The following is a 14,637-nucleotide window of genomic DNA, read 5'->3' on the forward strand; positions in this document are numbered from 1 at the left end:
CTAGTTCTCCCAGTGGCTCATCAAAATATATATGAGGAGTTTTGTTTTAAAAAGAAAAAAAAAAAAAAACAAGACATGCAGACATGCTGGGGCCTGAGAATGGGAATCTCAGGGCGGGGTGGGTCCAGGCCTGTCTGATGTTTATGAAACTGGCCAGGTGACCCTGCCTGACAGTGAGGGCTGAGAGCTGTCCCTAGGCCACAGAGTTACACTTTGTGATCATCTGCTAAGCTCTACAGTGTCCAAAAGGCATTCTTTGCCCTGCAGAGAAGTGGTTCTCCAGATACTTGGCAATGTCTGCAGATATTTTTGGTTGTCACAACCTGGGGGAGGCGGTGCTACTGGTATCTAGTGGGTGGAGACCAGGATGCTGTTAAACAGCCCACAGTGTGAAACTCAGCCCCCACAAGAGAATCATGTGGCTGCCTTCAAATGTAAACAGTGCCCAGGGTGAGGAATCTGCTCTGTCCAACAGGACTTTCCATAATGATGGAGATATTCTACAGCCTCTCTGTCCCACAATGACACCCAGTAGAGACGTGTGGCCTTTGAGCACTTGAAATATTGGCTAGTATGATTGAGGAATTAAATTTCTAGTTATTTTAATTAACTTAAATATCAGTAGCCGCACGTGGCTGGGGTGACCATTCTGGACAGCATAACCCTAGGCCTTATAATATAACAATCAGCAATTCCAGAGACACTCCATACTCTAGAAAGGTCTACTTTCCATGTGCCTTGCAGGATTGTCACCAACAGCCAAGAATGGCTGTGGGATATGTGTGAGACCTGCCTCTCACAGAGCGCCTCCATCAGGGGCATAAAGAGTTCAAGTGCCACACGCGCCCGGCAGGCCTGGGGGTGGGAGTGAGCCCAGGGCCAAGTCTGCAGGTTCCCTTTTCCAGTCACGACGCTGGACACCATCCACACCTGCATGCGTCTCCTCTCACCCCCTCACCTTGATGGTTTCCAGCTCCATGCGAAGGCGGTTGTTTTCTGACAGCAGGTCCCTGTTCCTGGTTTCAATTTGTTGCAGCTGCGTCTCCAATTCAGCTTCATATTCTCGGCTTCCCTCCTGGAATTCTCGGAGTTCCTCTTGCGTGTTCTCTGCCCTACAGAATTCCCAGATGTTAGCTGATCATTTACTGAGTGCTTACATGCTGCTGTTATACATGTATCAGCTCTTTATTCAACTGCCTTTTGAGGCAGAAACTGTCATTGTCCTCATTATACAGATGAGAAGATGAGGTGACTTGTCTCGAGGTCAAACAAGTCAGAAGCAGAGCTTGGGCCTGCCCCCAGGTGTGTCTGACTCCACAGCCCTTTCTTAACCAATTCACTCTCCACGCATTCATTCCACTTGTACTTTCTGGAGCCCAACATGTAGTAAACACACTTTGGATTGTGTATTCTCTGCAGATTTATTTGCAAGTAGAAACTGGACATAATACAAATGCTCACTTATCACACCACTATCATGGGTCCCTGCCCCATATCCCAAACGCCCAATTCTACCTTCTCAATCCTTAAAAGTCAAGGGATATCGTTGGTTTTTTTTTTTTTAACACCAAGCCTAAATTCTCTTTAAATCAAACTAAGAATAAAGAAATTACAGGAGCCGGAATAAGACCTCCCTGGGTAGATTACAAGAGTCCATGAGAAATAAAAAGAAACAACATTAAACACACACACACACACACACAGCTCCCAGATATGGGCACTGAAACACTGGTTTCAAATTTAAAAATCTGTAACAACCCATTTTGCTAGGCATAGGGAGAAGTTCTTTCCCCACACACAAAGCGCAGACCAGATACGGCATCCAGGAGCTGATAAAACCCTGCCAGAAAATAAGCTGGGAAGTAGCACAGCCGTTTGCTTAGGACCCTAAGCTTTGGGGTTCAAATTCCAGCTCTGCTATTCCCCTGGCTGTCTGACCTTGGGCAAGTTGACTTGCTTTCACTGAGGTTCAGTTTCCTCATTTGTAAAATGGGGTGAGAATGTTTTCTCCATGGGACAGTGTTGAGATTTAACTGAGGTGATGTATGTTAAGCCCTTCACGGTGCCTGGCACATAGTAGGCCCACAATAAATGGTTGCTGCCATCACTATGGGAAGAAAAAGCAAGGTGAACTTTGGAGAACTGACCTCTGCTTGTAGGTCATAGCCAGGTTTTTCCAGTAGTTAGCTTCTTCCTCCTCGGAGCTGAAAGTCTTTCCCGAGTCCTCCATTGTGAAAACTGGGGAAAAGATTACTATTCTTGTCTCATGATGTCTAGAAGAGAAAGTTTAAAAATTATTACCCACATCTGGTTAAACAGCTGATCTTTAATGGGGAAAAAAAATTCCTAGACTTTATGTTGGATTAAATGTGGCAAAAAACATTGCCAAAAAACTAAAACTAAACCCAGACAAAATACAGCCCACCTGCACATTACATTCCATGGATAAACCTACCAGTGGGCTTCCCTAGTGGCGCAGTGGTTAAGAATCTGCCTGCCAATGCAGGGTACGTGGGTTCAAGCCCTGGTCTGGGAAGATCCCACATGCTGCGGAGCAAATAAGCCCGTGCGCCATAACTACTGAGCCTGCATTCTACAGCCCGTGAGCCACAACTACTGATGCCCGTGAGCCTAGAGCCCGTGCTCCGCAACCAGAGAAGCCACCGCACTGCAACTAAGTTCGCCACAACTAGAGAAAGCCCGCGTGCAGCAATGAAGACCCAACGCAGCCAAAAATAAAATAAAATACATGTACTCAAAAAAAAAAACCTACCAGGACTTGCTGATTTATTACATTTGGGGGGGAGGGGGGGAGGGGAGGATGTCTCATGGGTTCTAACTTAGGCACCCAGGTGCCACCACCATCCCCATCACCAGAGAAAGAGAATCAGAAGGAAAAGTCTTTAGGGTGAGGGAATACTGAACCCAGCTTGAGACATTTTTAATTAGACGTGCCTGTGATACACTGAGATGCAACACTGGATCTGATACTCAGGGTGAAGTCCAGGCTAACAATACAAATTTAAGAATCATGAGTTTGTAGCTGGCTCTTCCTTTTTTCTTGTGACAGAACCACGAGATAATTGACTGAGAACTATTTATGGATCTCTGAGGAGTGCCAGTGTCTGAAAGCTGGGACGAGAAACAGTGATCAGAGACAGAGGAGAAACAAGTGAGAGAGATGAGAACCAGAAGAGTGACTAGGAGTAGACGGTTTCAAGGGGAAAAAAGAGAACGTTCCACAGTATCCAAGATGCAACAGAGAAGCTGGTAAGGTTAGGACTGGGAAATATCCACCCACAAGACTTGGCAAAATGTTGGTCACTGGTGATGTGAGCAAAAATGGTTTCAACACAGGGAGGAGGGATAAACAGGGTGGAGGAGTAACTAGGAGGTGAGGAAGAGGAAGTAGGTGGGATTTTAGAGAACTGGGTATGAGAAGAAAAGGAGACACACTAGACAGTAGCCAGAGGGAAGTGATGATAAGGGCCTGGACTCAGGATTCTGAGCTATCCAGAGCAGAGGTTAGGGAACAAATTTCTATTAACAGTTATCAGTCTATGGACTCCCAGCTGATAAAGCCTCTCAATATAACAGCTTATTTTCTCAATTTATTTAAGACTCTGAGCTTGTCAAAAGGTCATTAGGAATCCAAATGAGATCTCTCCAAAGTCCCTTCTTCCCCTCATAGTTGTCTCTGGGGACAACAGAATGAACACAACCCCTCACTCTGCAAGACATAACTAACAAGCTGTGTATCTGGCTAAATACACAAATAATTCCGTTAAATATGTCAGTGTTGACATGGACACAATCACCAACTTCTTTATCCCTGGTAGAAACTGAACAATGATACCTACATCCGAGCACAGTACTTACTGATAACTCTACATTTGTTAGGACCTGTCACACCTCTTCCTCCAAATTTCTCTCCCTTCCCTAATTCAGAGAAAACATGCCATGTCCCCACCCACTCCCTTCTGGGGAACAGAGTTTCTCTGAAAGCTTGACTAAAGCAGAGAAGCTGGATGGAGTAGAAGGTTGTTAATTTGATTTTTTTTCCCCAAGTCCATCATTCCTTCTTCCATCTTTCTGTAACAGCATCCTAACATTCCCTTGGGGAAACCAATTCTACACTCCTTCCATGGGGCTCAGATGGACTTGACATCATCTTCTGCATCTGGGAGAAGGCACGTGACTACTCATGCCTCCAGCATAATCAGTAACGGGCTCAGAGGTGGGCCTAACCCAAGCTGAACCAATGACAAGGATCAGCCTAATCCAAACTGAGCCAATGATTGGCTCAGGGGTGCACGTAACCCAAGCTGAGCCAATGAGTGTCCAGGCCCAGGCCTTTCATGGAGCTATCAAGAAAGAAACTCTCTGGAGTTGTTAACTAACCTTACTGTAGTAATTATTTCACAAAATATACGTCTCAAACCATCACGTGCTACACCTTAAACTTACACAACAATGTCAATTATATCTCCATAAAGCCCAGTGGGGGAGGGAGGAGGAGAAACTCTTTCCATTAGGGTTCGCGGTGGTCATGCTATCACAAGGGAGGAGCCTGCCTGAGAATGAAGCCAAAACAAAGGAAAGCAGGGCCAAGAAGTGGAGAGACTGGGTCCTGACAATATCATTCGGACACCTGGGTCCAGTCATTCCTGATTGAAGGTTAGGAGAGATAATCAACTCCCTTTCTTGGTTGGACCAGTTAGGTCTGGATTTCTGCTACAAGAGAGGACTAATTAACGTTTGGAGTGAAAGATCTTGTTTGCTGAAAGTACAAAGGAGAGAGCACCTAGAGTGTAAATAACAGTAATTACCATGGTGACGGGTAAGGGCAAACCTAATTCTGGTAATCCCTGCTCAAGCCGCAAGCTCTAATGAGCCCAGAGCTCATCTAGTATGGGGTCACCAAACCAATGTCTATAGCGTTAAGAGCCCAGAGCCCATGCAACTGTAACTGAGTGCTGTGTGGCCATTAATGATCATATTGAGGACAGTCTCAAATGCACAGCATGGGAGGAATTCTGTGTACAGGAGGGTGAGAAAGTGAGGAACTAGGAACAATGAATGTACACTGACTTTTCCTGATGTTTGGAAACAGATCACGTCCAAGTTCAACCTGATGAGTCCCTGCCTACTTCTCTAAACATTTCCTACAGCCCTACCCCTCACTCACTTACACTGCAGCCACACTGCCTTCTTTCTGTTCCTTGAACACACCAAGCTTGCTCCCACTCAGGGTCTTTGAACTGGCTGTTTTCTCTGGCTGGAATGCTCTTCCCTCAGATCTCTGCTAGCAGATTTCCTTCTTGCTGTTCAGATCACAGCTGAACTGTCTTCCCCAGAGAGACCTTATCTGAACATCCCACCAAATACCTCCTCCAGCCCTTCACTGTCATATTAAGCCCCTGCTTTGTTTTATTTCATCACTTTATGAGTTTTGTTTTTGTTTTATCGTCCCCCACTGGAATGTCAGTTTTGAGCACAGGGGCCTTCACCATCTTGCTTTTTTATTCCCAATTCCTTGAACAGTGCCTGGCATAGAATAGGCTTTCAATCAATGCTTGTGGAAGGAAGGAACACAGGGAAAGATAGAGACTGGCCACTCGCTGGAAGGGGATGTGAGGTTAAGGAAAAGAAGCAAGAGACCCTCTGCAGGCTAGTTTATAGTTTACTTCTGTAAATCCCTAAGATACTTAACAGGATGGGGAAAACCTTTCTCCCTCAGCACCTGAGTGGCATCTCATTAATGGGAAGGGGCTGGAGGACAGGGTGCCATGTTGGAAACTACCCCCTCCCCAGGTGTACATGATAAGGAGTATCTGATACAGTTACTGGAGTTTAATAACCTTCAGCCTGCAATCTTACTGACAGATGAGTTTTAGAAAAGGGCTCTTTATCACAGCCAGTGAAGCTTATAACTTAAGCCTCAGTAAAGAAATGAAATTGAGATGTTTTAGGAGGCGCTTCCACTGTGGCTCTAATTACAGACCCTGCATTTTAAAAACACCCCTAGGGAAGAGAAAAACTATGCTAGAGGCTAAGAGGAAAGAAGTAACAGCTGAACTTCACTTTCTTATGAAACAGCATACTTAAAAACCTGACTTTTTTTTTTTTGGCCATTTGAAAATGTCTCAGAAAGTTCTAATGTGCATTACTCCCTGCCACAGAAAGCAGGTAAGACAACTGGCAAAGGTTCCCCTTTCCCAGCATTATTTACTGAATTTTATCATCACCTTCTATTTGTTGTGTGTTAATACATTATTTCCAAACAACTTGACGCTCTTTAAGCTGTTTAACTGTAAGGGGTAGGTAGGCAAGGCAATCACTTGGTTTCTTAGAAAGCTGGAGCAGAAACATTGTATGACTTGGCCATCTGCATAGGTGCAACAGAGTGGCAAACCAGACCCAAGTGCAAGGGAGTCTTTGAATTCAAATTCCAGATCTCCCTGGGGTTGCCAATAGACTGGAGGTCAGTTTCACTCTTTGGTCCACACGCAGTCTTTTGAAAGGCACTGTGTCAGGCAGGTATTAATGCTTGGTCACAGCATACACAACTTTGTACCCACTATCTTAAAAGTGGATACTGCATGTATTTATTGCATCCGAGCCACAGGGATATGTCTTCCTAACTTGCGTTCTCAATACACCATCATGCCGTCATATCCCAGTAACTCTGTGGACAAACCTGATGGGTACCTCAAATGTATGCGCTACAGCATGCAAGAACTGGGATCAAGTGGTCAAGTACTTATTTTCTATTTTGGATAACTTAGATCTATTACTCTTACAAAAGTGTTCCAAAAAGTTTTGGGGGCGCGGGTATTTTCCATGATCAAACTTAACAGGAAAGTCTGAAAACACACTTGAGACACACACCTTTGATTTCAAAACTCTAGAAAAAACAAAGCCTTTCTCAGCTCTCCTCTGAGTGAAGAAAGCCAGCACAGCTGGTCAGGAGCAACACACACATATAAACCATCAGGAATTAACGGCCCTTCTCCACCCCAACCCCAATCCCTCCCAATCAAAACACATGGAGGAGCAGAAGGGAAAGGGAGAAAAAGAAAGAAGCTGCCAGAGACTGGCACATGCTCCCACGGCTTCTACGTTATGACGCAGGCTTTGCATTTTGCAGAAGTGACATTACTGGGGCAAAATCAGTCAAGAGTCAGCAGGTCTGACTTCTGTCTCAATGCTTTCAAAGTCCGTAATGACCTACCTACCAGAATACCTCAGTAGGCATGCAAGGACATATGCTCAAGGGTGTACACCATCATTGACTGAGGGGAAAACTGGAGGAACTTAACTGTTGACAGAGGACTGATCAGAAAATGGTGCAGTTAAGAAGTAAATGTACTGATATGGAAGAAAGTTTATGATATGTTAAGAAAGTGCCATTTTTGTTTGCAAATTATCTCCCTCTGCATATACAAAAAAGAGTCTGTAAGGATATACCAGTATGGGAGTAAGGCAGACACTGAGATTCGAACCTGTACCTGACACTTCTCTAAGATATATATTGTTTTTCACAGTAAGCACATATTGCTTTTGAAATTTTAAGAAGCTTAAACTTGGACGAAAAGAAAACAAATTATCCTGTCCAAGGATTATTTTTATTTTCTTGAACCAAGAGGCCAAGGAAGGAGCTTTTCTTACTGTGGCATTCCCCTCCTCCGTTCCTTTTCAAACATTTCCCAACACCTACTAAGTGCTGGGCACTGCTGAGCGAGGCAGACACAAAGCACCTATGTCAGGACTAGGTGCAAACATCGTACAAGTTGCAGGCACAAACTTTCCATATGCAGGCACGCTCGTGTTAGGGAATTATCTTGTGAGGAAGGGGAGTGTAATCTCTCTGGGCTCACACGTTCTAAAGCAAAAGAACACACTCTGGAAACAAAAATAACATCCTAACAGAATAAGCCAAGTTAAGAAACTATTAACCAAATGGGATGAAATATACCAATCAGAGGCCTCTGACACTTTAGAAGCACAGATCATCTACATTTTTAAGTTTCAAAAATGGTTAAATACCAACGCTGGGGTCAGATAACAAGTGGCTCTGGGAGTCGCTAGGATCCAATTACTCTTCAAAGTACCTTACCCATGTCCTAAAATGCCATCCTATCCTAGAATACATGAACAAAACTCGCATAGAAAATGAGAAATTTCTGTCCGGCGCATGCTGCAAAGGTCGTTTGTTTAGAAAGGAAGTTAAAAGGGGCCTAAAGGTAGAGAGGGGCACAACCTGATAAAACCCTGGACAAAGAAATCCGGGAAGGTCGAGCCCTCAGGAGACAGATGACTGGAGAAGATAATGCAGCTTCCCCAAAAAGCAGTATCAAGGTGATGGCGGGGTTTCCTCTGACCTCAGAGAGGCAGGTGAGCCCAGTCACCGCATTCGAGCTGTAAAATAAGCGTTTTCAACCTTTATCCAATCCTTCCCCAAAGTGCTGTCAGGGGAAATCTGAACCGTCCTGCAACAGAGATCTGAGGAAAGCGGAGGGAGGAAGACCGTTCCAAACACGTTCCCAAAGGGAGGGAAGTGCCAAGGAGGAGGGAGGTTTTTGGAAAGAGGCCTGCACCGAGGGTGGAGGCGGGTGAGGACGTGGGCGGGAGGGGGGCTACGAGGAATGAGGGGCGGTGGGGGCAGCAGAAAGCGATGGCGAGGACTGAGGGGCGGAAAACTGAGCGAGAAGGGAGACCAGGGGAGTCTGGGTGGGAAGGAACAGGAGGGCAGAGCCGCCAGGCTGCGGGGACCCGGGACGAGGAGAGCAGAAGGACTGAGGAAGTCTAGGACGGAGGGGGAGGGCAGCGGGGTCGGAGAGAGGCGAGCGCAGAAAGAGAAAGAAAGCTGGCAAGGGTGAGGAACCAGGCGCGAGGGACACGAGGGTGTGAAGGCACAAAGTTAAGAAGGGAGGCTCCAGGGAAACGCGGGTCGAGCCCAGCACCCGGGAAGCGACGCGCAAGTGAGGGGCGCGCCAGGGCCCCTACACGGCGGCGGCCCAGGGTCCCGAGAGCGTGGCGGGCGCCGGGGAGGGCAGAAGAGTTTCCCGGCGGCCGAGGCGGTGGCGGTGGCGCTGGCAGTCCCCAGGAAGCCCCAACCCCGGGGCCCCAGCTCCACACTTACCGGCTCCGGCTGTGAGGAACCGCGGCGGCGGCGGCGGCTGAGGCAGCGGCTGGGGGCGGTGCGCCCCGGGCCGCCAGCCCCCGCCCCCGCGCCCGCGCCCGCGGCCGGCGCCGCCCATTGGCTGCCGCGCCACGGGACCGCGTGTGCCTCGGCCAATCAGCGCCGAGCAGCGCCTTTTGGAAACTTTTTTCCCAGGGTCCGGGCGCGGCGCGGCCACGCGGCGGCCTTAGGCGGGCTGGCGGGAGGGGCCCTGGCAGGCTCCCGCTGCTGGGCAGGGTTCTGGCCTGTCTTGGAGGCTGCAGGGTGCTCCCTGGACACCGGGGGAACGGGCTGGGATTTGTGGGCCACGCACTTCAAGAAAATATGACTCCCTCCCCTTGACACCGGTTGCATTTTCCTGTTCTTGGCTTTTCCCCAAAGCAGATAGAAGGACAAAGATCTAGGTCCAATTAGGATGAGCAATGCCCCAGATCCTCCCCACAACTTTAAAACCAATGTAAAATTTTCTTTTTTTTTTAAAGACCTATTGATGTGGACCATTTTTAACATCTTTATTGAATTTGTTATAATATTGCTTCTATGTTATGTTCGGTTTTTTGGCTGGGAGGCATGTGGGAATCTTAGCTCCCCCACCAGGGATGGAACCCCAACGCGGAACCCACACGCCCCCTGCATTGGAAGGCAAAGTCTTAACCACTGGACTGCCAGGGAAGTCCCACAACCAATATAACATTTTTGACATCATTATCTTCTTCTTCAAAGACAGCAAAACTCCTTTACAGGAGTTTGTTTTCGAGCCTGGCTTTGAATCCTTGCTCTGTCCCTTAGTAGCTGTGTGATCTTGGGCAAGTTATTCTAACTCTCTGTGACTTACTTTCCTCATCTATAAAATGGGGTTATGCAGAGACGAAATGAGTCAACTTGGCATTTGTAAAACGTTTAGGACAGTGCCTAAGCACATAGTTAATTACAATCTATGTAGTGATCATGATTTTTCAGTTGGTTATCTAGGTCAGGCATAATGCTAACTTTTTGATGTTCACCAACGAATATTTATTGAGCACTCACTTATATCAAAATAAATGTCAGACAAAGGGCTTATAGTACTAAGAAAGGACACTAAATCAGCAAACAGAAACAGTGAAATAATGTCAGATGCTAATAAGTGCTATGACTAAAGCAAGGTCATGTGATAGAAAGGGGCTGGGAAGGGGTCCCTGCAGATGGAATGTCAGGGAAAACCACTCTACCAGGTGACAATGGAGCTGAGACCCAGATGATAAGAACCACAGGAAAGCACTTTTATGGTCCTCATTTTAAAGCTGAGGAAAGGGTGCAGGAAGTTAAATGCATTGCCCAAGGTTTCACAATTAATAAACAAATCAGACTTCAAAGCTGGGTCTGTTTGACTCCTACACTGGTGTTCTTCAGCACAATGCTACAGGCAGAGATCTTAGCTGCTTTGAGGCCTCCAACCACAGTCATAGAATCCCTCCTGCATCCCTGCCATGGTTAAGAATGACCTTTAATTTTACTTCGACTCCTTGCTACTTCCTGAAAGAAGCTCAGAGATGCAAAAGGGAACTACCACTTACATCAACGGGGTTAAGGAAAGTATCAAAGTGTCTTTTAGGAAACTTCCATCCTGGCCCCAAATGCTAATAAATCATTTGCATCCCCTTGACACTTTCCAGAGCCTCACCATTCTGTGAGGTTTCTGGGCAAAGAATAATCACCCCAGTTAAAAGACAAACTGAACCACAAGTTGATGAGCTATCAGTACTGACTACATGACATTAAGTCATTTAAACCAGTTGATTTGCAACTTCCTTCATTTTTCCATTAAAAATAAAAGGGAGAAGATATTGAAATGATTATCATTAAACTCCTCTTCAGGAATAGGTGTTTAGGTAAATGGGTTTGTTATTGGATAAAACCTTAAAAAAAACGAAAGGGAAATTTTGGTATACTTTAAGACTTTTTTCTCTCTATTCAATTTGTTTTCCTTGTAGCTTTCAGATATTAATGAGCAGAAAGCTGGGTTTCTCTTGCTTAAATCCTTCCATCATAATTTATTATTTCAAAACACTAAACTTTTCATTAGCCTTCCATTTAGTATGATTGATAACGTTTTTATTTACTGCATTTACTTATTGACACCAGGCACAGCTCTGGACTTGAAAGAATGCCAAGCAATGTCAAACAAAATGTGTCTGATCTTTATTTTATGGCTACAACCTTTTTTAAAAAGCAATTTTAAAATCCACAATTATTTTGTTTCCTTTTTATTTATTTATTTATTTTTTGTGGTACGTGGGCCTCTCACTGTTGTGGTCTCTTCCATTGCGGAGCACAGGCTCCGGACACACCGGCTCAGCAGCCACGGCTCACGGGACCAGCCGCTCCACGGCATGTGGGATCCTCCCGGATCGGGGCACGAACCCGTGTCCCCTGCATCGGCAGGCGGACTCTCAACCACTGCGCCACCAGGGAAGCCCTCCTTTTTATATTTTTAGTTAGTACTGTCTGTGTTCAGAGATACTCAACTAGAATGAAAAGGAGAGAAAAAAAATCTCTAAAGAGAAGCATATTTTTTGGTACTGTGAAAAAAACAAAACGCTAGAAACAGGGTTGTTTTTCATCTGTTCTAATTCCCACTTGGAGAATACTACCCACACACAGACACAATGAAGATTTACTCAGCAGTAATAAATACCTAACCAGGCAGATGATGTGTGGACTTGTCATCTGCCTTCTGGAAATGGAATACAAGCACAAAGGGTTCTTCAGCTACGTGTTTGATCTTGCCCTCCATAATACCTGTCTACAAGGACGTCTACAGGGATGTATTAGCTTCCCCTGAAATCTCCCCCACTTAATGTGGATTGCCTAATGAAGTTGCCTCACAGTACAGACTTCAGGGGGAAAAAAGTTCTCTTTTGGCAATTTTTACTTGCTGATCCTTATGCAAAGTTAACCTGTTTCTTAGCAAACTTCAGAAATAATCTTTTACGTGGCATTCGGCTATTGCATCGTAAACTATGTCTAGATTTAAAATATACATGCTTTGTTTTTCTCCCAATTTGCAACAGGAAATAGTGAGCAGCTGGTAGTTTCAGAAATGTCCGTTGTGCCTACTTAAAAACAATTTTTTAAAAATTTCAAATATAAGTAAAGAATCTGAAGCAAAAAAACCCAAAACAAAAACTCCCAAAAAACAAAAAACCCCAAACATGGCAAATCTAGCCACCAAACACACAAGCAGTCATTGGCTTCACATGGCTTTTGCAACTATAAAGTCTCCTTTTTGCTCGCCTAAGCGGGCACCGTTAAAGTTGTATTCATTTGCAACGAGCTTTGGACGAGGACTTTTAAAAATCACGTTTTCTTACTGTAGTCACGAGGACCTCTTAATTGTTGGTGACAAAATCCAGCCTAGTCTTGGCACAGGCTTTCTTTTTGCCAGCTGGATCACAACTTCTCGAAGCGCCCTGCCGGCCCGAAAGACCTCGCGGGCAGCCCAGTTGGCAGTTATTTTTTTCTCCACTCGCCGCTAGGTTGCACTAGATGCAGGATGCTGTAGCAAATATGCGTCATTTAATTTAAAAAAAAAAAAAAAAAAAAGGTAGGGTCATCACGTGACAAGAGTAAGAGAGGAAAAAAAGCCAAAACGATCAGGTTTTTCATCAAAACCCCTCTTAAATCGCCTTCCCTCAAAAGCCCGAAAGAACTGAACGGTGACAAATCCCGGCTGGCAGATTTTTTCACCGGGTTCCACCTCACAAGCACCCTAATTCTCCGCTTCCAGGTTCCTTCCCACGCCACAACGATAAGCCAGCGGCAAGGCTTTCTTAAACTGGGGGTTTTCGCCAAAAAAGCCGGGGTCGCCCCCCGGGAAGGTCCCTATTTAGGGGTTTATCGGGAGGGGACTGAGCCTGACGAGGCTGCAGGGCCGCGAGGCCCCGCCCCCCCCGGGGTTCCCAGCGCGCCCCGCGCGGGGAGGACGCGGCGGCGGGGGAGGGGCTGAGGAAGGGGCGGAGGCAGGGAGGAGAGAAGGGCGTCGGTTTTGCGACAGGGGCGGTGCGGTGCGGAAGCGGAAGTGGAGGGTGCGCTTGGCGGCGGCGGCGGGAGCTGCGGAGTCGGGAATCAAAACAAAGGGCCTGGGGGGGGTGGGGGGAAGGCGGTGGGGCCGGAATGTGAACGGAGGTGGAGCCGGCGGCCGAGGTGAGTTTGCTGGCAGCGCTGGGAACTAGTCCCCGACGCGTCCAGTGCTCTGGGGCCACCAGGCTGGAGAGGGGGAGAGCGTCCCCTCCTTTTGCCTGTTGCCGGCGGGGGTGGGGGAGGTTGGCTGGTAGGAGGGGATGGAAAGGGACCCACCGGGCAAGCCCCCGCTAAAGGTTCGAGTTGTCTCCCTTTCGAGTCAGGTCACGACTGTCATTGCAGCGCCTCTGCTGCCCTTTGTGGGTGTTTGGCTCCCTGCCCACACTTGTCTCCTTTCTCCCTTTCGGGCCCTCCAGGTGTGGAGAGCAACCCTTCTTGTTGGAAGTTTAAGAGAGGAAGAGAACGAACGGCTGGTGTTTTTGCAACCCTCCCGCCCCCAGCGTTTTGCACCCTCCTCGGTCTATCAGCACTCCCTAGGGTGTAGCCTCTGGCTTGACTGAGCGTTGAGTTGTCTTAGGACTTGAACCACTCCCAATAATTGTATTGCGACACTGTGATACACCTTTTAGAGTTTCCCTGGCACCTTTCTGTTATTACCTAGAGCTTTCCAGTTACATCTTTTGCACTTTCTAACACCTCTGAGCATAAACATTCTGTTTTGCATACAGGGAAACTGAAACCTAAATGGGCTTCTGAGGCATTTATTGAACTTTGCATTCATTCAGCAGTTGTTGGTGGGTGCCAGACACTGTGCTAGGTGCAGGAGATACAATAATGAATAAGAAAACATGATCCATATGTACTACCATGGAGTTTATATTTAAGTGGGGGAGACAGATAATAAAAAAGAAAGCAACTAAGATAATTTTAGGAAGAAGAGCTCTGAAAAACAACAGAAATACCCAGGAATGGGATGTGGTGATGTGGGGTGTTGAGGACTAGATTGGGTGTTGAGAGAAGGCCACTGCTAAATTTTCTACTTTGTCTTATTTAATACAAACAACAACCTATGAAGGTGCTACTGTTATCATCAGGCCCATTTTACAGATGGGATCTGAGGTTCAGAGAGGTTGCACGTTGTCCAAAGCTGCACAGATAGGAAGCGGCAGAATTGGGGATTGATAGGAGGACAGTCTGATGTCACAGTCTGGGCTCTCAACCACTATCTGAATTGCTCAAAGACTGAGAGATAATGGCGGAAGTGAGACTTCCACTCAAATCAAACAGAACTTGCTTTGACTACCTGAATTACTTCATGTCATTCCCAGGAATATTTAAGAAAATTTCCGGGTGCAGGCCACTAACCAGCTAATACGTTTGTACTTTCTATT

At 46.5% G+C, this 14,637-nt stretch overlaps 2 protein-coding genes across 6 annotated transcripts in view; one reads left to right on the top strand and one right to left on the bottom strand.

Moving 5' to 3' along the window:
* NDE1 (nudE neurodevelopment protein 1) overlaps window positions 1-9,200 on the bottom strand; it is a 30,236-nt gene extending 21,036 nt beyond the window's left edge. The window contains exons 1-3 of the mRNA XM_081257431.1: window positions 9,145-9,200; window positions 2,148-2,273; window positions 959-1,112 (exon numbers count right to left, since the gene is read on the bottom strand). Coding sequence (XP_081113557.1) covers window positions 959-1,112; window positions 2,148-2,230 — 237 coding nt within the window. The 5' untranslated portion in view covers window positions 2,231-2,273; window positions 9,145-9,200. The remainder of the gene's footprint in view (window positions 1-958; window positions 1,113-2,147; window positions 2,274-9,144) is intronic.
* Window positions 9,201-13,295: 4,095 nt separating this feature from the next.
* The window catches only part of MARF1 (meiosis regulator and mRNA stability factor 1), a 41,679-nt gene continuing 40,337 nt past the window's right edge, over window positions 13,296-14,637 (top strand). For all 5 annotated transcript variants that reach the window (XM_081256343.1, XM_081256346.1, XM_081256344.1 and 2 more), the window contains exon 1: window positions 13,296-13,369. The gene's annotated coding sequence lies outside the window, so the exon portion shown is untranslated. The remainder of the gene's footprint in view (window positions 13,370-14,637) is intronic.

Source organism: Mesoplodon bidens, assembly GCF_964165515.1.
Source record: "Mesoplodon bidens genome assembly, chromosome: 15".
In the NCBI taxonomy this organism is placed as follows: Eukaryota; Metazoa; Chordata; class Mammalia; order Artiodactyla; family Ziphiidae; genus Mesoplodon; species Mesoplodon bidens.